This window comes from Cenococcum geophilum (genome assembly GCF_001692895.1).
Source record: "Cenococcum geophilum 1.58 unplaced genomic scaffold K441scaffold_4, whole genome shotgun sequence".
NCBI classification, from domain to species: Eukaryota; Fungi; Ascomycota; class Dothideomycetes; order Gloniales; family Gloniaceae; genus Cenococcum; species Cenococcum geophilum.
In genome coordinates this window covers 4,585,583-4,612,762 of record NW_027137562.1, presented here as the reverse complement: position 1 = coordinate 4,612,762, position 27,180 = coordinate 4,585,583, and the positions used below count along the sequence as shown (strand labels likewise).

Genomic DNA, 27,180 nt, shown 5'->3' with positions numbered 1-27,180 from the left:
AATTAGGCTGGTTTCTGCAAGTATTTCGCTGTTCCTCTACTGAGCATTAGATTTAGTACCTCAATATTTCGCATGCCCGGGCTGAAAAATTGTATTCTACACTGAAAAGTAGTATATACAGGAAGTAATCCAACCATCCCAAACTCTTAAACGCCACGCTATGCTCACAAAGTGATAAAATACCTTGCTCGTCTTTTCATTATCAATCATTGCGGTCGTCATCGGCATCCTCAACGGTAGCCGGACGAGGAGTACTATGTGTAGTAGTGCTAGGGGCCCCACTAGTTTGAGTAGCGGAAGGGTTGTTTGTTCCAATCTGCCCGAAAATCCAACCAGACTGGAGGTCATCAGGAACCCCGGGAACACTCTGCGCATCTGCATTCGCAGCAGCGGTTGGAGGTGTGGCAGTGCGTGAATTTGCGCTCTCGCTAGGATCACGGATTTGATTTGTGCGAGTCGATTGCTGACCATGGCTTCCATAAGACTCCGGGTACAACGCCCTGCGGATGTGATCTGAAGGAAGGTTCTGCGGCGGTGGCATGGAACCAATACCCAATGTATCAGTTTGCAGATCTAGAGTCGAAGGGGCTTGTGCCACACGTCGCAGCGTATAGCCTGGCGGTAGAGTTAATCCAGCTGGCAGATCCTGGTGGCCAGCACCCATGACAGGCCGTCCTTCAACTGGGAGAAAGGCTCTCTGCGCACCCATCGCACCCCAATTGGGATTTAATGGTAGCACATTGGGAAATTCCGTGGGCCCACCACTAGCTTGCTGGATCCTGTGGAGCTCTCCAAGTAGCGCGTGGATGTATTCTAATTGATCATGCTGGGTATGAAGCTGTCGGACGGAGTAGATGATGTTTTCCTGCAGGCGCAAGATGTCAGATTGAACATCAGCGGGATTTCTGTTAGGCAGACCATTCATCGCCGGCCCTTGGTTGAGTAGTTGCCCAATTTGTTGCTGATTCCGTGGTTGGTTTTGAACAAGACCCTGTGCAAGATTCGCGGCAGGATTGGCTGGGTTGTTTAAATGGTTAGCCGCACCGTTCATTACTCCAATTCTGATCGGGCCAAAGTTGAATACCCGCATTCCATTCGCAGGACGGTTAGGCTGAACCCCTTGCTGTGCGTTTTGGCCTTGTCTCTGATTGCCTTGACGACCTCCGAAGTTGAAAAAGTTCTGTATATTCTGCATGTTTTGCTGGGCTGGGTTTCCCTGGTTGGCTGCAGGGGCGCGAGGGTTATTTGCTTCGGAAAGGACTGGACGCCGGCATGTAGGACATACTTGTTGTCTCTCAAGCCAGCTCCTAAGGCAACCAAAATGTAGGATGTGGTTACAAGGCAATTTCTTTGGCCGTTGTCTTTCATCGACCCGTCTAGCTGTTCCGTTTGCCTGTGCTCCCTCCGCACCTGGTTGAGTCCATGGCCTCATCTCCTCACGGCAAACGATACATGTACTTTCCCGTTCGAGGTCTTCTGCGGTTGCATCTGGATAACGAGCGTTCATATCGCGTGTAGCGTTGCGATATTGAATAAAATCATTGATCCTCTTAAAGAACGATCTTAGAGTGAAGAATAAATCCCGCATGATGTGAATCGGGATGCCATGGAAAGCTATAAGAATGGTGAAAAATCCACAGTAGACGACAGACTTGATAAAATCTAGCAAGAACGTTAGTTTTCATCAGCGAAGATATTGGCCTCTAATGCATACCGGTAGTAAGATCAAGATAGAAGACCCAACGTCCTTTCTCTTCCCATCCAGGAACATCACTGTCGTCATCATCTTCCTCTTCCTCTTCCGCGCCTGCTTGTTGTGCACTAGTTGCAGCGCCTTCTCCAGCCTGTGCTTCAGTGTTCGAATTAGCTTGTCGTTGTGCTTGTTCTCTCGCAATCCTTCGAGCTTCCGCTCTCGCGCGAGTTTGACGACTGATAACCAACATCTCACAGAGCGTTAAGACGTATCGTAGGAGTATGGACACTGATGCTATTGCAAGGAGAGCGTATTCGAAGCCAAACATAACCATCATGCCTGGACGTGCTTCCTGCAAGATAGTATCGATGCAGTGTCGCATCATAAGAATATCGAAGATGACAGACAGAACGAGTGATGCGGATAGTCGTGCGTGGAAAAGGCGTGGGTTTGCCGGAGGTTGTTGTTCAAGAATCTCGACGCGGCCTTCACCGATCCATTGCCAAACCTTCCCGCCCAATAGGCAAAGAAACATGACAAAGAACCAGACGCCAATATCATCACGAAATATTGTCATGGCAAGGAGGGTTTCGCTGACGGCAAACCAGGCTTTGTCATACAACTGTTCGGTTTCGATAGGACGTAGTGGGCCATAGAGGAGCCTTTGAAGACCATAGCCAAAACTGATGGTGCAAATGAGTGCTAGGTTGACTAAGAGCTATATACCGTGAGCTTTTTCTATGCACGCTGTAAAAGGTCGAGACAAACCATCAACGACCCATTGCTTTGGGAAATGTATACGGCAGCGGAATAAAAATTGGGGCGCTCATAGTATGCGCGAAGAAGGACAATATTAGCTAGGAGGGCCGAAACCTAGGCAGGTAAAGTTATGTCAGTGTCCGGTATGAAGTGAGTATTTGAAGGTCTCACCCCGACGTATATGGTATACCTCATCATGCCGCAAGGATGACCGACTACAGAAAAGAACAAGGAAGAGAACGACAATCCATTAGATGAATGGGAAGGTGACTGAAGCAGTTGAGCGCAAGCAACTGGTGGGGATGCTGCGGATGTCGGGTGGCGGGTGATAAAGACACGAAGCTCCTTTGGAGGTCGCGTCGGTCCATCCGGGCCAAGATGACGAACCGCCACAGCACAGGCGACAGCCGTCAATTAAATGGAAACGCCAAGAATAAATGCTCGTCCGCTTAAAAGACGAGGATGGAGACGGCTTGCGCATATGCATGAGGATACGGGCGGGCACAGTTCCGCTGCCCCTTCTGAATATTTCCTCTCCGTACAAGAGTACGAAAGATAAGTCACGAGGGCTTCCATCCCAGTATTCTCACCCGGTGGCATCAACCACGGTAAGTCCTCGGCAGCTCTCAACGGCATACATCCGCGAGCTTAAGACGTCATGCAGTCAACATATAAGCTGCGTCATTTAAGTATTCCATTTAAGCCACCCCAATTGCAAAATCAGCCTAAGTCTGCATAGGCAAGGAATTGGATCCGCGTCGAGCCGCTCTTTCTGTCGGGAAGCATCTTGGTTTTGTGGGAATATGATAGAATACGGGAATTCAAAGTACTACTACGCACCATCCATGTCAATCGGCGGCTGCCCTCAGTAACCATCCCGCCACCGCATCATTTTAGATCGCCTTCACTCCACCTGCAGAAGCAATGAGGCTACCCTCTTTAAAGCCTGTGGTCATCCCCTGAATATTTCCTGCTTTGTAGGGCTCCTGTCTTTGAAGGGATTTTTTTTACAGCCTCACAACTAAACTGCCGTCTTAAATTTACCAAGTTTGGCCATTATGTGGCGTACAACCCCGTTTCTAGGTGTTGCGCTCCTTGCCTTTTCCACTGCGTCTGCACAGAATCTGGATGACTCTACAATACAGGCCGTGGGAAATAACAGTCTCTTTACACGATGGCGCCCGACATCCCATTTTATCGCTCCCGCAGGGTGGATGAACGTTAGTCTTTGCTTGAGCCCTTATTTACGGACTATCAATGTTTTCAATTGTACTTGGAGGAATTGACAACTAACAGCCAGTTTTAGGATCCCTGCGGTTCCATGTACGATCCACATCGAGACATTTATCATCTCTTCTACCAATGGCATCCAAATCATATTAATTGGGGTAGGCGTGTTTCCCAATACAATGGGATGCCAGCACTTTGCTCATACAATCCTAGGAAATATATCCTGGGGGTGCGTTCCAGTGCTTGTACATCGCTTCTTGCTGACATTATATAGCCATGCTACATCAAAGGACCTTATCACGTGGACGGACGTAGGGGGCTGGCAAGACCAACAAGCCCAGGCACTTGGCACAGGGCCAGTTGGTACCTATAACGGACTTGGTATCTTCTCCGGCACTGCTCAGCCTGTTAATATTCATGGCAAACAAGATGGAACCCTCTTAGCGCTCTACACCACCGTATCTAAATTACCAACTGGTTATGCAATACCATACATGACGGGGACAGAAAGCCAAAGCCTTGCGTTGTCGACCGACGGCGGTGCGACATGGCAAGAATATCAAGGCAATCCAATTATAACACATCCGCCTGATCACTGGAACATCACTGGGTGGCGGGATCCCTTCTTTGAGCCCTGGCCGGCAATGGATGCATTACTCGGACAGTCTGCACCCCACTATTATGCCGTCTTTGGCTCTGGAATTAAGGGTGTCGGTCCTCGAATTCCATTATACAGCGCTCCGGCAAGCGACCTAACGAAGTGGACTTTTTTGGGTGCGCTTTGGGAACCTGCCTATAACACGAGTCTAGGGACTGTATTAGAGACAGGATCGTATGGCTTCAATTTTGAAGTGTAAGATATAGCCCAAATTTATCGCAGTCAGCGCATCACTAACCCCACTTCTAGCTCCGGCTTCTTTTCTTTGGAGGACTCGAAAGGGGATCTCCACTATTTTGTAAACATGGGCACCGAAGGCGGAAACGTCAGTTTCCACGAAAGCTCTCACTGGTCCTTGTGGAACGAAGGTATTGTAACTAGGCGGACCAATGGCTCTGCCCAGTTCACGCCAATTTCCGGAGGGGCGGGCGACTGGGGCTTGCTCTACGCTATGACAAGCTTTAACGATACTAAACACAATCGCCGAGTCCAATGGGGGTGGGCACCAGAAGACGAAGGCAACTTTGCGCTCACCCAACAAGGTTATCAAGGCTGCTTCGCGCTTCCGCGCGAGCTTTTTGTGCATATGGCGACTGGGCTCATCAATGCTGACGGCAACCTGACTACTCTTGGTAATTCGCATGTCACAGAACAAAGCGACGGGACCTTTACTGCCACAACCCTTGGTAACCGTCCTCTTCCTGATGTCATTGCCGGTATACGGAAAGGCTCAACCTCAACAACTTATTCCGTGGGGAAGTGTTCTTCTAGCAAGAAGCTTGCGGCCGGCAGCAGCCATATGGAGCTTATTGCCACATTTAGCGACTTCTCAGGCGCAGCTGGACTAACTATAGCTGCTTCATTAGGTGGTGAGGAGTATACACACATTTATTTCGACCCATCCAGCTATACCATTAACGTTGATCGGGCGCACTCATCTACAATCGTCGAATTTTCTAACTCTACAGTTGTCGGGTATTTCTACCCTTACGCCTCGGCAAAGAGTGGAACGGAAAGCATTACCATGAACGTATTCCTCGATGGCTCTCTGTTAGAAGTCTACGTCAATGTACTCAGTTTCTTGCCTTCATAACAAGCTTAGTCACTAATCTTGACAGGACCGCTTCACCCTAACTACCCGCATCTATCCTAGCCGAACTGATAGTACTAGCTTTGGCGTCTTTGTGGTATCCGGCGGAAGCGTTAACGTAGCAGACATGTCCTCCTGGGTCGGACTGATGAACGTATTCCCTGACCGACCGCTTAATTCAAGCAGCAAATTATTATTCGACACAGTCGCCGAGACGGATAACTACACATGGTGGCCAGGGAACTAAAGCTGATTCACACCTCTGTTGTTTTTGGTGCTAGTCATGTTTCTGTGATAAAGTCTCAGACGATGGCCTAACCTAAATATATTTTAGTTTAATTGTCCTTGATAAGAAAGAAGAGTACACACAGTAGAGGCGTTGCAAGTCAACGCCTTTTACGAAATATTAACCTTTGGAATACAAAAAAGGAATAGTGTTGGCTAGCATAAATCTTGTTCGCCTCATTTCTCTGTGGATAGAAAGCCATTAGAGCCGTCTCCGAAGCCTGAGTCATGGCCGGCGCTGGTTCCGAGCAGTTGAGCTACGGAAGATAAATCTATTGTGTTTTATAACCCTATAAAGTCTACTGGCTTGACGGAAAGGTCACATGCACGAGACGATGATGAAAGGTGGACTCTTCAGGCCACGACTATGTAATGTGACTTTGGAAAAAGGCAGTGGCTTCTTGAAAGTTTCACCAAGATAAAGCTTGAGAAAGGCCGAGCCTGATTAGTCCACGTACTAATTTACTCGACTGCATAGTGGACGCTCTTGTATGCAACGTGATTCTGGTGCAGGTCGCAGGAGGGTCGAAAGCACCGGGTAAAAGATTGAGTGGTGCAAAAGGCCTGGTTCCCCAGACCAAAGGCCACCAGTCAGGGACCAGAAGCGCCAAATCGTTGACGGTTGCAGGCGGCTGCGTGCAGCGACTCGGGATTCTTCCAGTCACCGATGCAGGCACAACTCCCGCGAGGCCCAGGGCAGGAACGCCAGGCGCAGATAACAATGAAGCCTCCCGGCGATTCTGGCTGCAGAGTCACAACTCTCCCAGCCTTCCGTCCGCAATGTCGAGCGCCGATACCTGCAATTGCGTGGCTTCTATCACATCCTCTTTTGCTAACGGGCTCGACATCTTCAAACGGCTTCGCGAGAGACGGCGCAAGAAGAAGACCAAGAGGGTCCGTACACAGCCTGATCCGAAATCCGGGAACGAATTAAAGCTCGGCAATTCGCTAAGAAGAGGTCCAGCCGAGATCCAAACCCACTATGAGCGAAACTATGGAGCAGCGGGTGAGAGGTTTGCAAAAGGCGACGGTGAGCGTTCCAGCACCAGAATATTAGAATAACATCCGAGCACACCAGCTAACCCCAGAAACCTCAGCAATCGCGCATGCCTCCCTCGCCGAAACCCTTCTCAAACTCAATACTGGCCTTGTAGGAATAATAGCATCCTTTTTGAATCAGGACCGTAAAGATCTACATCTCGACTACAAGTCGCTCACAAACCTCTCCGATGCCTCGAGAGTTGAAGCTATTGACACGCTCAACCAGCTATACCAGCGGCTCTCCCAGTCAAATGTGGCATTATACCAACCCAACCTCGGCTGCCCGCATTGTGGCAGTTTGAAGCACGCCCGTTGCGGTGCTGTTTCCACCAGGAACACATCCACGGACAGGCATAGCAATGGGAAGAAGCCTAGGAAACGCCAAACTGGTGGAAAGGCAGCGTCTTCCCGGTCTCACTCTAATACCCCTACGATTGCTCGAGTGCCTGGGAAGAGCTCTTCACAGACCCAGTTAGTCGTCATGAGGCCACGGAATCGGAGGACGACATCCTCGTCGAGTACAAGCTCGTCCGGTGGTTCCACCAGGTCCCCTTCCACCGCTTCAACTGTTGTAACAACCCCTCACTCGTCCCCTTTGACATCTCCAAACTACACAACCATAAATCCTTTCCAATACCAGGCACCATTTGCGCCCAAGGCTGGAAACTTTAGACCCTTAGCAGCACCCAAACGCAAACCACCACCTATTCCATCCCAGAGGCCTCAGACTTGGCCACATGGCAAACCAGATTCATCAAATGCACCTGCTATGCCTAAGCTTCCAATAACTTCGACTTCTCACCAGACTCCTCAGCCCTCAGAGAAACAACAACTAGTTCCATCCACAGGCTTGGCCCTTGGACCAACTAGCGTTCCACGCAGATTGGACAAAGCAACTCCATCTGCGTACTCTTTTGCCTCAGATAGCACGAAACTCGGCGAAATACCCATGCGCAAATGGACAACGCCATACGACTTCGAGGCTATGGACAGGCTAAATGCTGAGGCTCTAGCAAATGGCTGGGTACCCGGAATGCCAGAGCCTCCCAAGGAGAAACCGAAGAGGAAATTATTCGGATTCTTGAGAAAATCTGAAGCTGGACCTTCATAAGATCTTTGATTAACCACTTGATGAGTAGATGAGTTCAACGCTGCATTGCTTACGATTTAGGTCACGTGTATACGGTCTTCTTCATTGTTTTTCATAATACCCGTTCAAGCAAGCGTGGAGTCTAGCTATCTGGCGCTCTTCTGTTTCTGTACCTCGCATTACATGAGCATAACTCGCATTATGATTATATCTCAACCCCCTTTTCGCCACCTCTAAAATGCATTTAAGTGACTGCACTAAGCAACAGCCGTCTGCAACCCCTTCATCCTCTCCAGCTCCTCCCTCTTCATCCTCTCCTGCACTCTCACCCTTTCCGGTACAATACGATCCCTCACCCCCTGGATCTTCCAACCCTCCAACCTACTCTTCCCCAACTCCCTCAGCGTCTTCCGCTCCACAACGCTGTACTGACTCTCATCCTCCCTGTCAAAGCAAAACGGCTCTCTCAAACTAACTGGCGGGTTCGTAATGATCCTCGGCACCCTCAACGCATTATTGCTCGCAGAATGCAGCATCAACGGATGCAGCAAATACACGTCGCCGACCTCCCCCGTCGCCTCCACAAACCCCTCCTCTTTGCACTCCTTCGCGAGCTCATTAAACCAACTCAGCCTGGTCTTCTCCTGCTCCATCGATGGATTCAGCGCGCGCGGCGTCATGCGCGGCGACACGCCCTCAGGATGAATCTCCAGATGCCTCGCGACCCTTTTAATAGCCCCAGGACACAACATGGTGCCGCCGCCGGCGGGGCCGATATCGGTAAACAGCGGGATGACCAGCAGGGCCTGCTCGGGCGAGTCCAAATAATGGACGAAGAAGTCGCCGTCGACGTGCCAGCCGAACAGCTTTTCGCCGGGCACCGTCTTACCCTCGCCCGCCGGCGTGCCCAGGTTGACGATGAACGAGTCCCTCCACGTGCTGCCGCCCGCGCTGATCCGCGCCGCGCCGCCCAGCAGCTCGCAGATCCCTGCCCACGCCTTGGGCGCGAATGCCGCGACCGAGAATGTCTGGTGCCATGGCATGTTGATCCGCTCGGCGGCCCAGGTCGCCTTGTCGGTTGGCGACATGCCGAGCCGCGTCCAGACGGACGACGTGATGGCCGCCGCTTGCTCGCGCGTGAAGCACGCTGGCAGCTTCACCCAGCCGTGCGAGAGGAAGTGCTGGATGTCTGCTTCGGAGAGTACGGGGGAAGAGGGATGCGGCTCCGCTGCCATTGTTGGATGGTCTAACCGCTTTCTTTTCTTTATTCTCTTTGATTGGTAGAGGTGTTTAGTCTACCCGATCAGGGTGCTTGAGTCGCTGTAAGATTGGAGAATTGCTTGATGTGAAGCTATGTAGCACTATGTAGAGGACTTGTGGCTGTGCCTGATAAATTCAATTTATCCACCTATTCATCCGGCCGATGAACGGGGCCGACACGTGAGTCGAGATGCAGGGTGGGGGACTCCTTGTTATAGATAGTTAGCCCGATGCGGGTGCGGATGCTCGACTGGCGCTCTCCAACGACGGGTCTGCATTGTGAGAGGCACGGCAGTGTTACGAGGCTCTGGATTATTTCCGGGGGAAGGTAAGGCGAATTGCTGCTTGTGAGAGGAACGATGCTTTGTAAATATTCTCAAAGATATCATTTTTGCTAAATTGTAATTGAGGACATGACTAGATATCTTAGGTGCAAATAGACATAATGACCAGTCAGGAAATCCCGAAGATAGCACCCAACTCCTCCGTCCTTTTAGAACACGCTAAATATATCATCAAAGCTTGTTCGTGGAAGCTCCGAAGCTCACAACTTCGCCTTGATAGGCTTCTGCCCCTTCTCCGCCACCTGCACCTTCTCATACCTGTCCTCAGGCTGTACTTTCACAGGTTCTACATCTTCCGCTTTCTCCCCCTTGTTCTTCTCGCTGGCCCACTCATCCGTGACAAGCTTCGCTATATTCATCCCCATAAGCGCACTTGTCTCCATAGTGCTGATGAAACTCTCAATCCCGCTCGTGTACCATAGATCCTTATCGAGCCTGATCTCCTCAAACGTGACGCGCGGATACTCGTATGGGTACGAGTGCCACAGCTTGCGGTAGACCCACGACACGTCATCCTTGCTCAACTCCTCACCCTCGGCGCCTGCGGCTGGCGGGAGTACGCCGAGGATTTTGGCCAGGAAGGTCGCGTTGACACGCATCGGTGAGAAGATCTTGTAGAAGTACTCTGGCCGGTCTTTTGCAGCTGGCCCGGGGTTTAGGCCTCCACCGAGCGTGCTGATACTGAAGAATCCGGCTCTACCCACGCCTTGCGGACTACTTCCGTAGTTTTCATCGGGCGCGAGCGTGGTGAGGATCACTTGTGGAGCGTGGGCGTCCGGAGCGAGGCCGAATGCCGTGGGGGAGAGGACGTGCGGGGAAGCAAAGAGGGTGACGTGGAGGTGGACATAGGGGATCTTGTCCGGGGTGTGCTTTGGAGCCGGAGAGATATCTATACCAGTGAATTGGTAGGGAGCGGCGAGGATGACTGTGTCGAATGTTTCTTCTGATGCGCTAGATTGTTCTGCAGAGGGCTCGGAGTGGGTTGGTATAGATTTCACAATGTAGGTGCCGTCGTCCTGGCGTGAGAGACTGTTCACGATGGTGTTGAGGCGCACGTCTGCTTTGGACCCGCGAGCCAAACCGTCGAAGATCTGCCAATTACCCCCTGCCACGGACATGGCACCCTCAGTCGCCATACAGACCATCGTCTCCAATCCATGGATAAGGGGGATATTCTGAGCGTAATTGACGCGTGTGCTATAGACATCAACGAGCAATTCGGAAGACAGCAGGAGACATACCTAGCCTGGACAACCTCATTGGCAAACAGTGCCCCAATACTATTCTCCTTAAGATATTGTTCACCTGTGGCCGCTGTAACGGCCGTCAAACCCAAATCATAAGCCACCTTGGTGAGCGACTTGAATGGGAAATGTGGCTCGTCATACATCTTGAAGAACTTGCCAGTCGTAGACTTCATCAGATTGTTTGTCCGAATTGGGGCTAAGCCGTACCTCCACAATAGTTTCGCAGTATCCCACCATCCGCTCCCCGCAGCGGTCTGAAGCACCAATTCATAGCCATTGTATATCCCCAGCTCCGGCACGTTTTCAGGTCCCACGCTTCTAGCAGAATCGATCGAAAGATTGAAATTCTCTACTGCGGAAACGAGGATTTTATTTACTTTTACGAAGATTGAGGCACCGAGCTCGATGGGGAGGTTAGGGTCATCCCAAGGGTAAACAGTAGTGGACCGGCCACCTACGTACGAGGATCGCTCGAAGAGGGTGATGTTGGTTTTGATGCCCAAATCATTAGCGTTCTGTCTCACGTAGTATGCTGCGGAAGAACCTCCAGCTCCTGCGCCTATTGATGGTCAGCATATAACTCCGGTTGGTATAGGGAATGTCCGGCAAGCTCCGGAGCCCAGCTCCGTTAAGTGCTACCCAGAGTTTGTATGACGATCTTCTATACTTACCGATGATTGCCACTCTTTTTGCAGACATTTCGTGGCTCTCTTGAGCTTGGTGAGCTCCATGGTGACTATGCAAAGCCTGCGAAAATGGGAGGCAGCACGCAAGTGCAAGGGTGGTAAGCAATGACATGTTACTGTGACGTTGATGTTTAGCTCAATTAGAGAAGGTTCACGAAGATGGAGAGGAACATTCGTGTTGGAAGGTAAGTTTATTCGGTTGCCTTAAGCACGAAGCCAGCTGGCTTGTCGTATTCTTACCTAGAGATTTGTGCCAATAGATGTGCTATTGATGAGGAGCACACCCTAGGGATCAACAATTATCACAGGCCTCAACATCATATCTCGTATCAGCGTGCTCAGCAGTTTGCTCCATTTACCTATACATATTTCTAAGACTCAATCTCCGAGTATTTTGATGTTCCAAGTATGTGTGGATATTTATGGAGTCTTCAATTATCAGACCAGACACCAATACACAATCTTCGCCATGGACGCCCAGACCATGACCGCTATGATGCCTAAACCCGAAAAATCAAGAGCGTCCGCCAATGTATACAGCTTCTATGCGCCCTCACTACCGAACTCTTGGGTCCAATCTGCATTCCTCTCCAAGTCTGCCTTGCTGACAGTCGGTCTCGAAGCTTTGATAGCCTTGATGAAGTCCTTGACACGGAGTGGGGGCTCCAACAGTTGATCGGATTCAATATCGGTCCATGACATCTCAACTGCCCCCTTATCTCCAGGAGAGCACGGCGTCAATTTCTCCATCCCGTCGACCGTGACCTAGGTTCATTCCGTCAATGATAAATCACTCAAACCTTTAGATAGCAGGCTCACCTTCTTCTTGTAGTGTGTTGCAGTCTGAATAAGACGAACTGGCTGCATAAGAGCATCCTGGACCGCAATACTGATATCGCTGCCGGAATAGCCCTCACTCAGCTCGGCCAACTTCCTGTAATCCTGCTGCGAGAGGTCGCAAGGTGTGGTGCCGACTGCGAGTTCGAACATCTTCATTCGCGCGGGGAAATCCGGAAGACTGATGTGGACCCGCCTCTGGAAACGACGTCGGATAGCTGCATCCAATTGCCATGGGATATTCGTTGCGCCCAGAATTAACACGCCTTTGGAGTCTTTTCCCACCCCGTCCATTTGTACGAGCAGCTCGGTCTTTATACGCCTCGAAGCTTCAGACTCGCCTTCCCCTCGAGGACCACACAATGCGTCAATCTCGTCGATGAAGATAATTGATGGTTTGTTCTCTCGTGCCATGCCGAAGAGTTGTTTTACCAACCTAGATGTAGAGTCAGCATGATTCTTAAAATGCAAAGAAATTGTGTATCTCACCGTTCGCTCTCTCCCATCCATTTCGAAACCAAATCGGAACTGCTAACACTGAAGAACGTGCTGTTTGCTTCTGTCGCCACTGCCTTGGCTAGGTAACTCTTACCCGTACCGGGCGGGCCGTACAGTAGTATACCTTTCCACGGTTGTCGCTTGCCGGTAAACAGGTGCGGGAACTTGATAGGTAATATGACCGCCTCCTTTAACGCTTCTTTGGCCTGATCCAAACCAGCTACATCCTCCCACCTAATGTTTGGTTTTTCCGATAGGATAGCACCTGCTAATGCACCTCGTAGCTTCTTGGAATCTGGGTCTTGATCTTCGTCCTCGTCGTCGGCCCTAGAATAACAACCTCGTTAGCACTGTATTATGCTAATCTGAAGATAATACCCCCCCAGAAGACTTAACATACTTTCCTTTCCCACTTCCAGACGAGACCTTCCCATTTGCCCCAACAGCACTTGGCTTTTTTCGATTCCCTTTATCATTCTCCGCCAGATGGTTCTTTAACTTTTCCGCCCTCTCCATATACTCTCCGGCTTTAACGCGGATCATCTCCTTCGATTTGGCATTCTTCTCCCCTAAGATAATGTAACCCGGTTAGAATCTGTTATAGACTTGTACAGTGGAAATGCGCAACTCACATTTCAGCGCGAGCATAAACAGCTCCACTATGTAATCAGTTAGCATTTAGGACTATATATAAGTAACTGAACTTAGTTTTAGAGCAAACTTACAAGCTTGATAATATAATGAATATGCCTTCTCATAGTCACCAGCGGTATCAGTCTCAATAGCCTTCTTCACCACGTCAATCGCCCGCCCTAGGAAGTCTGTATTGCTCATGTTGTTCAAGGAACCTTCGCCCCCACTCTCAGGTATTGGTACTTGGAGGTGCTTTCCCGAGTCTCCCCCAGCGGTTATATGTGCCGGGCGGTGGTGGAAGGCCTGGGCGACAGAGGAAAGTGGGGAGGCGCCTCACCGGAAGATCAGGGTTTAGAAATTCTCTGCGCGTGGATATAGAGTTGCGAAAATGACCAGCTTCTCTGAGTGGAACGGTTCGGCGCGAGGTAGGGTAATGTTTAGTTGGGGTCTTGTTGTGGAATGGTTGTTAGGTTCCTCCAAACGATGTCACTTCGCTCGCCAACACCCCGCCGTCGCCCAGGGCAGCCTCTGATCTTTACGGCAGCAACCAAAATTAATTTGACTCCATAACGCGACATGGGAGATCCACAAAAGAAGCTACAGGATCTGACCGACGAGTTCCAGAAGATTCAAGGCGGTGCGCTCTACTTCTCTTATTATATAGCACATGTGATTATTCTAACAATTATCTCTAGAACTCCAATCCGCCGTCGACGCGCGCCAGAAGCTCGAATCCCAGCAGCAAGAGAATACAAGTGTCCAGAAGGTCAGACGCTTTCCTCCCGGCTTGAAGATCTCGAACCTTACGGGCAAATGTAGGAGTTCGCCAAACTCGACGAGGATGCGAACATCTACAAACAAATCGGGCCGGTGCTGCTAAAGCAGGATAAGACAGAAGCGGTCATGGCTGTGGACGGCCGGTTAGAATTCATTGATAAAGAGATGTAGGCAGCCGGTCCTTGGACAGGGGTTCAGAAACGTATTGAAGCTAATCAGTTTACAGTAAACGAGTCGAGAAGCAGATATCAGATATTGAGGAAAGGAGTAACAAGACAAAGATGGCAGTATGTGCAGAACATTTTCCCTCGTCAGGATTCATAACTAATCAGGTAATTTATAAGATTCTTCAACTGCAATCACAAATGCAGCAACTCCAGCAACAGTCCGCGAAAGCTGCGTCGTAACCATGGGGCCAAATGTTCAAGGTTGGCGTCTCACAATAGCATAATCACGGAGTTTGGGGATGTATTGTCTTTTTTAAAGGGAAAGACGGGAGGATTCATAACACGCAATCTATTGCTGGCCTTGAACAGCGTTCCACGCACGGTAATACATGTGGATCGGTCGAGCGGCGGATGACAGAAGACGAAGTCTTCCACTTAACGTCCTATCCCTCCTCTTTCCGTATCACACGCCTTTGCGGGATCTGACAATGACAAGCAAGTAAACATTTGCACCAAAAGTTGGAAAGAAAACCGCCTGACGTCACTAAACATCCACTTCCATCTCCGTTCGTGCCTACAAATAATGTAATAACAACTTAGATTGCGGCCTTAATCCTTCTCCTTGTCAGCTTGCGCAGGAGCGCTCACATGATACCTTTCCGGGAACTCGACCCACGGAAACGCCTTCTCCGGTGTCGGTCTCCGTTGAAACAGATTTCAATATATCGCGCGGAAAATCTTTTGGAATTGACTCGTCCATCCACTCCTTACCACCTACTGAAACCCAGAAATCGACAAAAAGGCGACTCACGGGTGAAGATTCTGTAATGCCATTATAGAGAATTGCAATCGCAGGGCCAACAGGACAGTGACTCGCACTAGGCAGAAGGGACAGGTTTTCGAAAAGGTTCGCTGATACAGCTTATTTATTCATTTAGAATGCGCTAGAGAGCTGTAAGGTTATCCAGCAAGCCCTTTACACTTAAAGCGAGATGCTCCGCCGGCACTTCTACTGTAGGGCTCTCAACAATTCCTAATATCTTTCGTTTCACTGCTCTTCACTCGTCGTGAAAGGTATCGCATGGAATAACTTAGTGACGACCCACACGCTAGTGTCAACCACCAAGCATTATTCGAATAAATCCTCCCAAGACTACAGTGCCAAGGGTCATACGATTTTTTAACAAAAATAAATAAATTCTTCCTCAAGTTTTCGAATCCCTGCAGAGCCACTCATGTTTAGCAGATCATCCCTTGTAGCAGAGGGTCTCTTTGCCGTGTGAATGCCATTGACACGTATTTGACCCCACCCATGGGTAAACCCCTTTCGGCAGTTTTCTGTCACTCAACAGCGCAGTAGTGAGGTCAATCAGAAAGTCCTTCGGAAGGTCTTCCCGCTTCGACCAAAACGTGATCCATTTTTCGGAACCACACCAGACGTACATCGTGACAAACAATTTTCGTGCAGGAGAATCTTCAGGAGTGCCACTGTAAATAACACGAACGGCCTCCCCAACTGGATACCAATTGTTACAATCTGAAGCTGGAGTTTCCGCTTTTGAGATGATAGCGTCGATTATCGCATCCCTAAATGTGGTGTCCATCAACTTCTCACCAAGACAATAAGCTTGTGAGAGTCGAATGTACTCCACATTTCCTTCACGACCTGGCTTGTTGATAGCTGTTGGAATTTTACGAGTATAGAGCCAGTTCTGGTACAATGAGAAGATATCCGGGCTGTCGACTGGTAGCCGGACACGGCGCTCTGCAGACTCCTTCCATTCTCGGCTCATAGCGTTCTCGAAGAATTTGGAATGAGCACAGACAAGTTCCTCATGTAGACAAAAAGTTTCTTCTTCAGGTCCGACAATTACTTCTATAGACTTCCCACCAAATCTACTATCGTAAGCGCATTCTTAACTCGTAGTAATACATTACTTACCTGAGACGTTGGTCTTCCTTTACACGAAGAGAACTGACAGCCATGCCGGCTCAATATCGTCGCTTCGCCAGTCTGGCCATACACATATTAGTACCATTCAAAAGGTAGAAATAATCTAGCACGCGGCTCCTCAAAGCAGTGAGGCTCTGGAGAAGGCTGAAGAGTGATTATCAGCCAACGCACTCGGGACCGGAGTATGATAAGCGTCTCTCCTAAACAGATTACTTATGCAAGACTGTATACTATACTCAAAAAATCTGCTGCGGTGAAATATATGGAAATAACAGGAAGGGATCGGACACACAGAGCTTATATGCTCGGCATCTAATTTGGAATACACCCGTTTCAAAAAGATCGGTAAAAATCGCCAAGCCGCAGCAACGCGCATTGCCTCCCCACCAAAAGCAATACAACCCCAATAGCCCCACTATTATAGCTCTAACTTATATGAATAGGAGCTCATTTATAACTCTACTCTAAAGCTATGAAATAAGCCCTTATTTATATAATTTAGAGCTGTTTTGGTAAGATCATGAGCCAGGCCCTTGTTGCTGAGTTCTCTAAAACTCAGAGTCAAATGCATTTGCACCACTAAACTCCATCATGCAGAATATAATAGATATAATATTAAGGGTCTTAGCTTTTGAATCATCATTCTTATCTTTGAGAATAATTCGGCATGGAATAGTGGTTCATCCCCACCAATAACATTTGCTACGTTTGCAAACGCCGTACCAGAAAAATTTGTGCAGAGTTTATGAAGTAGAAACCCTAAACACCATATATTATTTCTTTACTTATACAGCTGGCCTCTTTTCACCACGGCAGTACTCTCGCTCTCCCCTGGCACATATTAACCCACAGCGAGATGACCAACTTTTTCCTCAGGCGCTACGTCGCCGAATCTCACCATTACGTTTTTGAGAATTCTAGGCCGCTGCCTGTCGTCAAGGATAGCTCCGCTAATTGATAGATCGAAGTGTGGATTGCCTCTTAAATTTTTTAATATGTTCATAGCTAGATCCAGAACGTACGTGACGAAGCCCAGCACGATATTGACGAGGCTTGCGGGGAACATTGCCAGTGTAGCAATGAGTAGCCGGACAAGCCAAGTTCGATGACAAACCAGGATCTCCTGCTCAGTCGATGTCGTGGCATTGTTGTGCGCTATGACTGAAGAGTTAATGAAGTACCAGGTGGGTCCCATCGCTAATAGCGAAAGACATGCTCTGCATAAGCCGGTAGATGTTCATCAGCTAGGATAGTGTTTAAACAGCTATAGAGACGTGCTAATTTAATAAAATGGCCGTAGGTTTAATTGGACCGCAATCGCATTGGTAATCGTTACGCTTCCAAGAAACTGATCGAGAATGCCAAGTCGTCCACGATGTTCGAGTTTCCATAGACAGATTGTTTTCATTGCATTACCAATGGAGGCAGCAAATAGCATCTAGAATACAGATGGACTCAATGCACAGGTTAGGGAATTTTCCAAGTTTACTGTTCCGAAGACTAGTATTCAGCAAAACATCAAGGTGAGCAGCTTCAACCAGTCATTCCTTGATTCTAAGTTCTTTACTCGGAACCCCGTCATATTTAGAGACCACGCCTGTGTACACAAAGCAGGCAATTGACAGCAGGGCGAGAGTGAGGTTTCCTGTTGAACAGGACGATCAGGAATGAGAACTCTGTCGATTGAAGATGGCTCTAGAAGCTCTCTATATACATAAGATCGGTGCAGGCAACAGAAACAGGTGGTAAGCAATACGGTAGTAAGAAGCAGGTTGGTGAGTCATAAGCATAGTGGTGAGACATAGGATACTAGGCATCAAAGACAGTAGTAAGACGGTGGTAAATCCGATTCAGGTCAACATTTCCGAACGCTTGTAGGAGTACTGTGAGTTCTTTGATTTGAGGAACTTTAGCCGCAATTAATCACGGGTGTTTGAGTGAGGGCTTGAGATTTTAAATAAGCAGAAGGATCAGTATCTGGATGACCCCAAACTATCTGCGTACATCAAACCTAGTACAGGATCGATACAATGCAGAAGCATCATGTAAACCAACCAAGACAATGCCCCATCTGGTCAAGACGCAATTGACAAGCAACACCGCGTAGTTACTTCACACAGCGAGATAGAATGTGGCCACTTCAGGATTCTTTAGATGCTTCTTCGCGTTCGTGGTAGAGACGCCCCTTCAAGAGCTCCGCAAGGTCCACATTCTTGGACTCCAAAACCTTTAGCGACGCAACCGCTAGATCCTGGAAGAATTCTGGAGGTTCGCAGCCTTCCAGCAACTCGTAAGAGCAATCCCGAAGGAAAGTATCCACAAGAAACCGTCTAAAACCACAAGGGCCAGGCGTACCTTCGTAGACCTGCTTAATGCAACCGCCTCCAGGATAGAATTGGGTTCCCTCTTCATCCTGTATCTCATCTACAGAGAGGAATGCGTCGACCACAGCGTTTTTGAAACCCGTATCTTGGAATTGGTCTCCTAGGATGTAGGCGTTAACTAGCTTCCTAACTTCTTTCTGGTACGTCTTGATGTTGAATGTAGAGTTACCCGATGGGATTCGTCTGGTATAGAGCCATTGGGCATATAAATTGAAGGTGGCCGGCTGATTGGTAGGAAGTTGAATAATACGATTATTTGATTCCTCCCATTTACCGTTCATCGCGTTGTTAAAGAACTTCGAGTTGCTGCAGATGAGTTCCTGATGAACGTAAAATATATCTGGAGTCTCGCCGACGTGAACTTCGAGAACTTCCCCAAGCCTAAAAGCGAGAACATGTTAGTACCGCGGTTATCTAAAAAGACGGTTTTCTTTTATCACTGACTTAATCGCTTCGTCTTCGAAAGCGCGAACGGTAGTAGAACCCATAGTGAAACTGAACCATCCAACAGTGGGAGGATTTCGTACCCCTATATTAATTAGCTTCGCTGAAGGTACCGGAACAACGAGGCATGCCTTTATCTTATGTGTGCACGTTATGGCCAAGGTTTTGAGAGGAGTATTAGGCGCATCGTAGCATATGGGGGTTGGATGAGGATAGGGGTTTTAACTCAAAAGGTAATCCGCTTCCTGCCGACACTAGGATTTATCTTCACCCCACTTGGGTGAGGCTATGTATTTTGCCCACACATGTGTGAATCGATGACGCTGATTGAAATCAAAATTACGTTATTTTGGACCTGCCCATATGAGTCAATGCAATCTACCAGGCCGATTTCTGAGCACGGCCCTATCAACCATGGTAAATACTTCAAATTATCCTGTGAGCCTTGACTTGCCTCGTCATCATCATCACTACCTAACTTTGATATTCCCTAATCACCCTCTACTCAAGACTAAGGCCCCCGGTCGAGCTATAAATATCTATGTTAACCTCTACGACTTATAACCGGCAGCAAAGTTCTTGCCACTCATATCCCTTAGCCCGTTGATTTGGGTCCTACGGTTATCGATAAGGGACCAACCAATCGGAGAACCCGGTTCAATGCAAGTGCCTAATCAAATCCAGTGGTGAGTTCTCTAAGGACCCCAACGGGTTAAGGGATAACTCGATGTTGGTCTAGCCTGCAAATCCTCCATAGGTGGAGGGCCACGGGACTGACGAGCGGGATGCTGTCGGGTGTGAGCAAAGCCGCACTTAAAAGTGGGGTAATTGTAATACTGGGGGTTTGAGCCACGCCATGTTGGCAGGCGCTGCATCTCGCACTGGACTTGTGGCGTGCGCGGCCTATACAAGGGAAGGTTCCTGGTATATACTCCGTTGGTACGTAGGGTGGTGATGGCCTCCAGGGCTGAGCTGGGCCATCGGGGCGCCCGCTGGGCACATACTCTGGTAGTTCTGGTGACAAATGTCATCCATGTCCGTGTTGGCACCACAACACGCGGAAGCAGCGGAGAGTTCAGGCCCTGGAATTGGTCCTTGTGTGTCTATCGTGTGTCTGTATCATCTCAACTTCGCGCGGTGGGGATTTGAGCGGGCCTGTCGAGGTTGGAGGTAGTTCGCAGGGTCGAATCCCTCCCCGAGTTTTACTCTGGGGCCCTTTGGTGAACCGTGTCCGTGTTGGCAGCGTGAATGATAGGTTTGGTCCTGGTAATCACCTCAGTGTTCTCGGCTTCTAAACGCCGCCTGTTTGAAAGAATGAAACCGGCCACCACACATGCGAAGAATATTTTAATGAAAATAACGAGATACTTACTCCGCTTTATGACCCTGCTTTGCTAAGGAAGTTTCTTTGAGAGCCGGTTTATACGTGGGCTCCGAGAGATATTCCTTGCAAGAGTTATATCCACTTGGAGGAGAATCTTCACGAGCGACTCTGTCGGTTTTTCGAGCGGAATAATAACATACCCCTCGCAAGACATATCGTCTTCAGGAGATGTTTGTTTCTCTGGAGCAACCAGAACATAGTCGTCCATAGTTATACCCGACATTGTGAGCTATAGTGATACGAGAATGTTCAGTGAGTAAAGGGGGTGTATGTCGGAGAGAAGGATTAACTTACTATAATAACTTGATGTAGAGCTTAGGGGTCGTGGAAACCATTCAGAGATATTGTGTTTCTTAGCGAACTTGTTGGGTTGACTAAGGAGGGTGGAGGTAGTTGGATTAGGGGAAACATTTAGGAGCTGAGAGGTTCTTTTCATGTTGAAGAAGAGCATGAGTGTGGTATCCGGGTTGTGATATCTGTGGAGTGGATTTTTTAAAGCAACAGTATACCGGGCACCAACGAGATTGCAGCTTCTTGGGAACTCAAACTAGTGCGAATTCATTGGGATGGGAAGAAACATCACTAATCTAAACTTTGTTAATCGTAATGTTTCTGCCGAACCGGGTTACAGGTAGATTTGTAGCTGCTAAAACACTGCAAAGCCAAGGTAACATATGATGAGCAAATCCGAGCTGAAGGAGCCCAACATAGAATTACTGTAACTCGAATCTTGTATACAACTAAGTGGGTAGCCTCGGCACCGGAGCACCTAGAATATCCCGCTAGTGTTCCTAATATATACATACAGCAAGGTATTCTCTGTAAACAAGCTCTTCATTTCCTTTCTTCGTCTGGGGTAACCGCATATGTTGGCCGGACAAATCTGTATTGGATATATATACGTTAGAAAGCTCAATTGTTACCAATACTCTAATTGGTGTCAGTAACTTACCGGTCGCTATTATACACCTTTGTCTCACTTCCCAAAAGCTGCTTTTCTCTCGCTTTATCTGCTAAATATCGCCGCACCTGATCCCGATCCTCCTCCGCCTGAAGTACTGGGATGAGATGTATGCGGGACCACATCTTCTCCCGGGCAAGCTCGCTATAGCGCGAACAACAATCAGCTACGACTACCTAGCATTCACCTAGATAGAAACCCACTTGTGTTCCCTAATGCCCTTGCCGACCCTATAGAAGCCGTATGTCATGAGCAAGCCGGTTGCGAGGAGATAAACGGACGGTCGGAAGCCACGAGCAGGCAGATTTCGTTTGTACTGGACTGGCTCGTAGCCGCCCGCGGGCGGCATATCTTGTGGCATGGTGACTGAAGGTGTTGGGTGTCAATGCTGGCTTTCGTATCGTCATGGGAAGAACTTCAAGGTAATCTTAATGTTGGACAATAGGGCACTACACCAAAAAGAGCAGCGGTCAAAAGCGGCAGTTATTTTACATGCCACCAAATTCTCTGAAACTCTTTCCCCCGCAAAACTCGATCAATATGGAAGCAGAGGAGCGACCTGCAAAAATGCAGAAGGTTGAACATGGTGTGGAATTGCCTGAGGCAGAGTTTGTGTCTGATCACACAGTAGCCAATAGTGGTCCCGCAAACATTAACGACCATGAAGACATGGGATACCTGTCATCGAAATCACAGCTTCAGGACAACAGTCCTGGGAACGATGAGCACCGACAAGACGGCCGATCAGATCTAAAACGCCAAGTAAATTCAGCCTCCGCCGGCGCGTCTGATTCATTAGCTCCTCTCTCGAAGAGCCAATTGAAGAAGATCAAACGTCAACAAGAATGGGAGGCTGGTCGGGAAGACCGCAAAGCTAAGCGGAAAGAAAAGATAAAAGCGAAGAAAGAACGTAAAAAGGCTGAATACCAAGAGAACCAATCTCTAGAGAACGATGGAATTTCCAATGATCCGCAGAATCCTGCTCAGAGATCGAAAAAGACCTGGGCCAGTCCCGCCATCCAGCTCCCCATAAGCATTATATTTGATTGCAATTTTGACGACAAGATGATGGAGAATGAGATGAAGTCATTGGCAAGCCAGCTTACTAGATGTTACTCGGATAACAGGAATGCGCATTTGAGAGCTCATCTGGCTGTGGCTTCATTTGGTGGAAAACTGAAAGAGAGATTCGACAATGTCCTGGCAAAGCATTATGAGTCATGGAAGGGCATCAGGTTCTTTGCAGAGGACTTCGTCGTAGTGGCAGAGAAAGCTAAGGAATGGATGAAAAAGGAAGACGGCGGAAGACTTGCTGGAACTCTTGAAGAGAGGAATGGTTTAAAATCGGCAGACAACAACACCGGACGTGATGGTGAAGTGGTGTACCTATCTAGTGAGAGCGATGTCACGTTGGAAGAGCTCAAGCCGTACGGAACATATATCATCGGAGGCCTTGTTGACAAGAATCGCCACAAGGGCATTTGCTACAAACGCGCAACGGGCCGCGGAGTAAAGACAGCCAAATTGCCAATTGGTGACTTTTTGGAGATGAACAGTCGATCCGTGCTGGCTACGAACCATGTTTCGGAAATCATGCTCAAGTGGTTAGAACTGGGCGATTGGGGTGAAGCATTCATCCAGGTCATACCCAAACGGAAAGGAGGCAAACTCAGGTGCGCAGGGAGTACAGTTAGCGACATCCAGAACAAAGGCTCTCTTGAAGGCGATCGAGAGACGGATAGCGACAATGAAGATAGCGGAGGTGGAGTGTCTCTACTGGAGTACAACGAATATGAAGTGCCGAGCGCCAGCAAACATGATGAATTTAACATTCCCCAAGAATCCAGTTCTGTCTCAAACAACGGAGACAGTTGAATAAATGAGTTTACTATTGGAGGATGTTTAAACCCTTAGGGACCAGGGTACAATCCCAATTTTGAGGAGGTATCACCGCTTGTAGGATATGACTTTGTTGGCATTGTGTTGACATTACTTGGAAATGAACCGTCAAAAGGTTACAGATACTGTCATCAACATTTGCTTGGTAGTCTGCCAATGCATGTTAAGCATAACAACTTAACAGAGCATTTTGTGACAGACATAGTTAAAACTTAATCAAGTGGAGTAAGATAAGCAAGGAGAGCGTTGCAGCATGGCGAATATGATACCTGAAATCTGAAATATATGTGTGTTACTATAGACCTAGATAGCTCTCAAACCGTTACTTGCTTACTTGGTCTCCCTCCCCAAACATTTCGTGATGGAGAAAAAGCATTCTATAATTAATTCGTGGCGATTTAAGCTCAGCTGGCTTGAGCCACAATCTGGGGAAGCGCACCGGGTTAGCGCCGCGTCGTGGCGGGATCACTCCATCAAGTTTTGAAATGTGACACCCTAACATCCGCCTTGATCGCCCCCGAGAACTCTCCGGTCTCAGATCCAGATACATCATCTTTGCCACAATATCGAACTTTTCATGCCGACCACTGCACATTCCCACTCATCTCTTTCCTCCTCTGCTCCGCCCACCTCCAAATCCTCGTCCTCGTCCTCTTATTTGGTATACCCCGTCGCATACGCGGTATCCGGACTTCTACGTCGGTTGTCTGCTGATCCTGAACCTTCCAAGGGTTCCTCTTCTGATAGTCAGAGTCTGAGCCAGAGTGTAGACAGCATGGACAGTGTCTACACTCCTCCACGCCGGCATGCCTCGCCATTTCAGCCTCCTCCGCTCACCCCACTCACCCTTAATGGATATAAATCTAGCACTCCTCAGTCCGCCAAGCTATTAACCAGAGCTCTCGCCGAGGAAATTAGGCTGCTCGTTCCGCCGCGATTGCAGCTTGTTGATGAGTGGAATTTGACATACAGTTTGGAGCAAAATGGTGTGAGCTTAGCAACATTATACGACAAGTCTGATGACTATAGGGGGAAGAGAGGTGGTTTTGTACTTGTTATTCGCGATGGAAATGGAGGGGTAACGGATTCCTACTCTCACGTCTGATTTAGCACCATTGACCTAACATATTCCTTCTCTAGGTTTTTGGAGCATATCTTAGCGATGCGCCGCATCCAGCACCGCACTTTTACGGTACTGGCGAGTGTTTCCTATGGCGTGCCCACACGCTGCCATCTATTCCGACCCTCTCTTCACTTCCACTTCCTCCTAGCGCCGACACAACAAATGCACAACGGATGACGACTTTTGCACATACCAAGAACTCAAATTCTTTAAGTCCTTCAATTTCGGAACAAGGAAGTCGAAGTGGCACAACTACACCGGAAGGGATACGCTTCAAAGCGTTTCCCTATAGTGGTGTAAACGACTATATGATATTTTGCGAGCAGGGATATCTGAGCGTAGGGGGAGGGTAAGCTAGCCAAACATTTTTCTAAGAGTCCCGTTAACAAGACCTGCAGAGATGGTCACTATGGATTATGGCTTGATGACAACCTAGATAAAGGGGTATCCAACTCATGTCCAACTTTTGGCAATGAACCCTTGAGTGACGAAGGAATTAAATTCGAAGTCCTCGGCGTTGAGCTCTGGTATATTGGCGCATGATCCCCAGAAAAGGTCTACTTGCTTTAGCCGAGAGGATAACAACCCGAAAGCAAAATCAACGGAGGCGCAGTGGCGTTCTTTAGTTTGGGTGTACTTTCTATCTTGGAGTCACCAGGCGCAGTTACTGATCTCTACTAATTACCGCAGGGGTGGTTTGGGTATCTAGGGAATAGGTCTTTTGGTCTAAGTCGAAATGCGCAGGACGCATAAAAGCGCTGAATTCGGATGGGTTGCTCTCCGGGTACCTATCCCACCATTCACGATCTACGTCATGAATTTAAGTTTTATAGTTTCGGTCATCCGACACGTTTCAACTTTCAAATGTAACAGCAGGCTTTCGAAGATTTCGTACTTTTGTTCCTTAGTGTCGTTTATCTACAGAAGGGGCCGATTTAGTGGACAGCTCCGTTAAGGACAACGTCATAGCTTCACCACAAATTGTCTGCCTCTTATCTGAAGCTCAGCGCCGCTGCACATATAACTGTCGCTCTTTCCTTTTTATTCTTACTTTTGCATTCAATGGCTCCTACTGGCTCAACAAAATATGTTACGGCTCTGGTTTTCCACTCAATGCGGAGTGAACGTGGGGAGACTTTCCCTCCGCATCCCCACATGAACTTACCACCTCACCCTAGCAAGGATAACCATACCCTATTTGTATTTCAACATTATTTGTCGCTGTTACGGCTCGGCATTTCAAGATCAACCCAGTTTTAACATAATCCTATTCCACTCATAGTGAACATATCAACAACAGTATAGAGTTGCAAAGCTTAATAGTGCGTGATTACCCTAAATAAACACCTTCAAGGATAACTTCTTCTCCCAAAGTTGCTCTCATAACCGGTGGCGGTAAGACATAACCTTGGATCTTGATTTACTACTTCTAAGTTTACGACTCACTAAGACTGCACAGTATCTCGGCAGGCAATGTCTTTCGAGAACACTAGTTTTCTTAAGCAGCAAAGTAGCATGACTAACCTTCAATTGATAGCCCCTGGCATGGGCCTAGCCGTTGTGCAGCCCTCTAGCATCGAGGGGCGACTGGCACATCCATCTAGTAGACCCCAATGCCGAGCGCGGCGCCGCAGCTGCATCTTCCACCGGATCATCAACATCCTTTCACCAAACCAATATCGCCTCTTACGATTCTCTAGCCTCAGCATCCAAACAGGCGTATGAGACTCAGAAACGAATCAACTTTGTCCCCGCAAACGCAGGCATCGCAGAGCACACCAACTTCTACGCTACACACGACACCGACCCACCACCACCAGTTGCAGGCCTCGACCCGATAGTGGATATTGAGCTCAAGTCTGTCGTTAGCGCGAGCTATCTTGCACTCCACTACTTCCGCAAGTCTCCAGACGCGAAGGATAAATTCCTCGTCATGACCGCGAGCTGCGGAGGCCTTTATCCCAGCTATTACTCGCCGACATACACGGCGACGAAGCACGGGGTCATCGGGCTCATGCGCAGCATTGCACGGTATTTCTGGTTCCGGAACAAGATCAGAGTTAATGCTATCTGTCCTAGCGTGGTAAGGGCAAATTTTGCTGGACACGAAGGAGTGGGCGAATTTCATGGAAGAACCGGAGTCCTGTGACGAGGCAATGCGCGCTGTGATGGCCCGACCGATATTGAGATGCTAGAGACTTGATAGTGGTGAAAGGCATTTTCCATTCAGAAATGAGATCCCTTCGCAATCCAAATGTCCTAATCTCACCACAACAATTACACTCTCTAAAAATATTCAATTATTCCAATGCACAAAAAAATCAACTCAATCTAAGGCATAAGGGCATTCTACAGGTGTATCACGCTATTGGCCCAAAGTGGAACAATGATTCCCGAACTTTCACAACCAACCGAAATTTCGGGGAAAATTATTGTAAATCGCAAGTCCCGACTACCTCAACAGTTTACAACTCCGGACACTAAATCATCCAGTAATGTTACTGATCTGCGCAGGTCCGCGCCATTTTCCCATCAGCCATACTGAGGCTATCCCTTGACCCGTCAATTCGCGCCCAACGGTTATCGATAAGAACTAACCAATCAATCGAGCTGAATTTAACACCCGTACTGAGGAATATAAAGCTTTTGATTATATAGTAATTTAATATACACGCCTAATTTTGGGAGTTAAGTCGCTCGATATGAGGTTACTAGCACTTATCCTATAGAACCGTA

At 48.4% G+C, this 27,180-nt stretch overlaps 15 protein-coding genes across 15 annotated transcripts; 6 read left to right on the top strand and 9 right to left on the bottom strand.

Moving 5' to 3' along the window:
- Nucleotides 1-6: 6 nt before the first annotated feature.
- Nucleotides 7-2,819, bottom strand: K441DRAFT_653043 (uncharacterized protein). Its single transcript, XM_067647464.1, has 4 exons — nt 2,624-2,819; nt 2,462-2,566; nt 1,715-2,411; nt 7-1,662 (listed from the first exon to the last, which is right to left on the bottom strand). Exons 1-4 carry the CDS (start codon nt 2,645-2,647, stop codon nt 203-205), a joined length of 2,286 nt encoding a protein of 761 aa, XP_067508993.1. The 5' UTR covers nt 2,648-2,819; the 3' UTR covers nt 7-202.
- Nucleotides 2,820-3,169: 350 nt separating this feature from the next.
- On the top strand, nt 3,170-5,972 carry K441DRAFT_653041 (glycoside hydrolase family 32 protein). Its single transcript, XM_067647463.1, has 6 exons — nt 3,170-3,672; nt 3,759-3,840; nt 3,896-3,911; nt 3,957-4,535; nt 4,590-5,409; nt 5,459-5,972. The coding sequence occupies exons 1-6, from the start codon at nt 3,511-3,513 to the stop codon at nt 5,675-5,677; spliced, it is 1,878 nt and encodes a 625-aa protein (XP_067508992.1). The 5' UTR covers nt 3,170-3,510; the 3' UTR covers nt 5,678-5,972.
- A 523-nt stretch (nt 5,973-6,495) lies between these two features.
- K441DRAFT_538868 (uncharacterized protein) lies at nt 6,496-7,867 on the top strand (the record flags this gene model as incomplete). Its single annotated transcript, XM_067642540.1, has 2 exons — nt 6,496-6,745; nt 6,813-7,867. The coding sequence occupies 2 exons, from the start codon at nt 6,496-6,498 to the stop codon at nt 7,865-7,867; spliced, it is 1,305 nt and encodes a 434-aa protein (XP_067508991.1).
- An 82-nt stretch (nt 7,868-7,949) lies between these two features.
- K441DRAFT_627844 (uncharacterized protein) lies at nt 7,950-9,321 on the bottom strand. The gene has a single exon (XM_067646177.1). The coding sequence runs from the start codon at nt 9,079-9,081 to the stop codon at nt 8,104-8,106; it is 978 nt and encodes a 325-aa protein (XP_067508990.1). The 5' UTR covers nt 9,082-9,321; the 3' UTR covers nt 7,950-8,103.
- Nucleotides 9,322-9,650: 329 nt separating this feature from the next.
- On the bottom strand, nt 9,651-11,641 carry K441DRAFT_702925 (prenylcysteine oxidase 1; the record flags this gene model as incomplete). The annotated part of the gene is made up of 3 exons (XM_067653436.1): nt 11,369-11,641; nt 10,692-11,256; nt 9,651-10,647 (listed from the first exon to the last, which is right to left on the bottom strand). The coding sequence occupies exons 1-3, from the start codon at nt 11,493-11,495 to the stop codon at nt 9,651-9,653; spliced, it is 1,689 nt and encodes a 562-aa protein (XP_067508989.1). The 5' UTR covers nt 11,496-11,641.
- A 70-nt stretch (nt 11,642-11,711) lies between these two features.
- Nucleotides 11,712-13,823, bottom strand: K441DRAFT_653037 (vacuolar protein sorting-associated protein-like protein VPS4). The gene is made up of 6 exons (XM_067647462.1): nt 13,444-13,823; nt 13,351-13,377; nt 13,119-13,287; nt 12,710-13,045; nt 12,203-12,656; nt 11,712-12,148 (listed from the first exon to the last, which is right to left on the bottom strand). The coding sequence occupies exons 1-6, from the start codon at nt 13,550-13,552 to the stop codon at nt 11,927-11,929; spliced, it is 1,317 nt and encodes a 438-aa protein (XP_067508988.1). The 5' UTR covers nt 13,553-13,823; the 3' UTR covers nt 11,712-11,926.
- A 104-nt stretch (nt 13,824-13,927) lies between these two features.
- On the top strand, nt 13,928-14,502 carry K441DRAFT_522872 (prefoldin subunit 6; the record flags this gene model as incomplete). Its single annotated transcript, XM_067642151.1, has 5 exons — nt 13,928-13,988; nt 14,047-14,117; nt 14,171-14,295; nt 14,355-14,415; nt 14,473-14,502. Coding segments are annotated over 5 exons (348 nt in total), but the record flags the coding sequence as incomplete, so codon positions are not given.
- A 548-nt stretch (nt 14,503-15,050) lies between these two features.
- Nucleotides 15,051-16,590, bottom strand: K441DRAFT_653036 (uncharacterized protein). Its single transcript, XM_067647461.1, has 2 exons — nt 16,238-16,590; nt 15,051-16,191 (listed from the first exon to the last, which is right to left on the bottom strand). The coding sequence occupies exons 1-2, from the start codon at nt 16,279-16,281 to the stop codon at nt 15,543-15,545; spliced, it is 693 nt and encodes a 230-aa protein (XP_067508986.1). The 5' UTR covers nt 16,282-16,590; the 3' UTR covers nt 15,051-15,542.
- A 434-nt stretch (nt 16,591-17,024) lies between these two features.
- Nucleotides 17,025-17,480, bottom strand: K441DRAFT_216998 (uncharacterized protein). The gene has a single exon (XM_067640576.1). It carries the CDS (start codon nt 17,442-17,444, stop codon nt 17,091-17,093), a length of 354 nt encoding a protein of 117 aa, XP_067508985.1. The 5' UTR covers nt 17,445-17,480; the 3' UTR covers nt 17,025-17,090.
- A 909-nt stretch (nt 17,481-18,389) lies between these two features.
- K441DRAFT_673778 (uncharacterized protein) lies at nt 18,390-19,121 on the bottom strand (the record flags this gene model as incomplete). Its single annotated transcript, XM_067650678.1, has 2 exons — nt 18,390-19,014; nt 19,078-19,121. 2 exons carry the CDS (start codon nt 19,119-19,121, stop codon nt 18,390-18,392), a joined length of 669 nt encoding a protein of 222 aa, XP_067508984.1.
- Nucleotides 19,122-19,514: 393 nt separating this feature from the next.
- On the bottom strand, nt 19,515-19,991 carry K441DRAFT_653034 (uncharacterized protein). The gene has a single exon (XM_067647460.1). It carries the CDS (start codon nt 19,950-19,952, stop codon nt 19,773-19,775), a length of 180 nt encoding a protein of 59 aa, XP_067508983.1. The 5' UTR covers nt 19,953-19,991; the 3' UTR covers nt 19,515-19,772.
- A 1,072-nt stretch (nt 19,992-21,063) lies between these two features.
- On the bottom strand, nt 21,064-21,822 carry K441DRAFT_702921 (NADH dehydrogenase-like protein 1 alpha subcomplex subunit 13). The gene is made up of 3 exons (XM_067653435.1): nt 21,626-21,822; nt 21,414-21,566; nt 21,064-21,344 (listed from the first exon to the last, which is right to left on the bottom strand). The coding sequence occupies exons 1-3, from the start codon at nt 21,781-21,783 to the stop codon at nt 21,296-21,298; spliced, it is 360 nt and encodes a 119-aa protein (XP_067508982.1). The 5' UTR covers nt 21,784-21,822; the 3' UTR covers nt 21,064-21,295.
- A 129-nt stretch (nt 21,823-21,951) lies between these two features.
- On the top strand, nt 21,952-23,641 carry K441DRAFT_653032 (uncharacterized protein). Its single transcript, XM_067647459.1, has one exon. The coding sequence runs from the start codon at nt 21,963-21,965 to the stop codon at nt 23,295-23,297; it is 1,335 nt and encodes a 444-aa protein (XP_067508981.1). The 5' UTR covers nt 21,952-21,962; the 3' UTR covers nt 23,298-23,641.
- Nucleotides 23,642-23,952: 311 nt separating this feature from the next.
- On the top strand, nt 23,953-24,987 carry K441DRAFT_422441 (TLD-domain-containing protein; the record flags this gene model as incomplete). The annotated part of the gene is made up of 3 exons (XM_067641556.1): nt 23,953-24,399; nt 24,462-24,793; nt 24,843-24,987. Coding segments are annotated over 3 exons (924 nt in total), but the record flags the coding sequence as incomplete, so codon positions are not given.
- A 930-nt stretch (nt 24,988-25,917) lies between these two features.
- On the top strand, nt 25,918-26,751 carry K441DRAFT_693016 (NAD(P)-binding protein; the record flags this gene model as incomplete). Its single annotated transcript, XM_067652612.1, has 2 exons — nt 25,918-25,954; nt 26,049-26,751. The coding sequence occupies 2 exons, from the start codon at nt 25,918-25,920 to the stop codon at nt 26,591-26,593; spliced, it is 582 nt and encodes a 193-aa protein (XP_067508979.1). The 3' UTR covers nt 26,594-26,751.
- Nucleotides 26,752-27,180: the final 429 nt, after the last annotated feature.

Bases quoted from the DNA above. Each gene is read 5' to 3' on its own strand.
- K441DRAFT_653037 (XM_067647462.1), bottom strand. From the start codon at position 13,552: ATGAGCAATACAGACTTCCTAGGGCGGGCGATTGACGTGGTGAAGAAG. The intron at 13,378-13,443 runs GTAAGTTTGCTC...CTGATTACATAG, and splicing joins TTCATTATATTATCAAGCTT to TGGAGCTGTTTATGCTCGCG. The intron at 12,149-12,202 runs GTGAGCCTGCTA...GAATGAACCTAG, and splicing joins CAACACACTACAAGAAGAAG to GTCACGGTCGACGGGATGGA.
- K441DRAFT_653036 (XM_067647461.1), bottom strand. From the start codon at position 16,281: ATGGCTGTCAGTTCTCTTCGTGTAAAGGAAGACCAACGTCTCAG. The intron at 16,192-16,237 runs GTAAGTAATGTA...TTACGATAGTAG, and splicing joins AAGGAAGACCAACGTCTCAG to ATTTGGTGGGAAGTCTATAG.
- K441DRAFT_653032 (XM_067647459.1), top strand. From the start codon at position 21,963: ATGGAAGCAGAGGAGCGACCTGCAAAAATGCAGAAGGTTGAACATGGT.
- K441DRAFT_653043 (XM_067647464.1), bottom strand. From the start codon at position 2,647: ATGAGGTATACCATATACGTCGGG. The intron at 2,412-2,461 runs GTTTGTCTCGAC...CACGGTATATAG, and splicing joins AAAGCAATGGGTCGTTGATG to CTCTTAGTCAACCTAGCACT. The intron at 1,663-1,714 runs GTATGCATTAGA...CGTTCTTGCTAG, and splicing joins CTATCTTGATCTTACTACCG to ATTTTATCAAGTCTGTCGTC.
- K441DRAFT_702921 (XM_067653435.1), bottom strand. From the start codon at position 21,783: ATGCCACAAGATATGCCGCCCGCGGGCGGCTACGAGCCAGTCCAGTAC. The intron at 21,567-21,625 runs GTGGGTTTCTAT...TTCGCGCTATAG, and splicing joins AAGGGCATTAGGGAACACAA to CGAGCTTGCCCGGGAGAAGA. The intron at 21,345-21,413 runs GTAAGTTACTGA...TATCCAATACAG, and splicing joins AAGGTGTATAATAGCGACCG to ATTTGTCCGGCCAACATATG.
- K441DRAFT_627844 (XM_067646177.1), bottom strand. From the start codon at position 9,081: ATGGCAGCGGAGCCGCATCCCTCTTCCCCCGTACTCTCCGAAGCAGAC.
- K441DRAFT_653034 (XM_067647460.1), bottom strand. From the start codon at position 19,952: ATGCAGCGCCTGCCAACATGGCGTGGCTCAAACCCCCAGTATTACAAT.
- K441DRAFT_653041 (XM_067647463.1), top strand. From the start codon at position 3,511: ATGTGGCGTACAACCCCGTTTCTAGGTGTTGCGCTCCTTGCCTTTTCC. The intron at 3,673-3,758 runs GTTAGTCTTTGC...AGCCAGTTTTAG, and splicing joins CTCCCGCAGGGTGGATGAAC to GATCCCTGCGGTTCCATGTA. The intron at 5,410-5,458 runs GTACTCAGTTTC...TAATCTTGACAG, and splicing joins TGTTAGAAGTCTACGTCAAT to GACCGCTTCACCCTAACTAC.
- K441DRAFT_216998 (XM_067640576.1), bottom strand. From the start codon at position 17,444: ATGGGACCCACCTGGTACTTCATTAACTCTTCAGTCATAGCGCACAAC.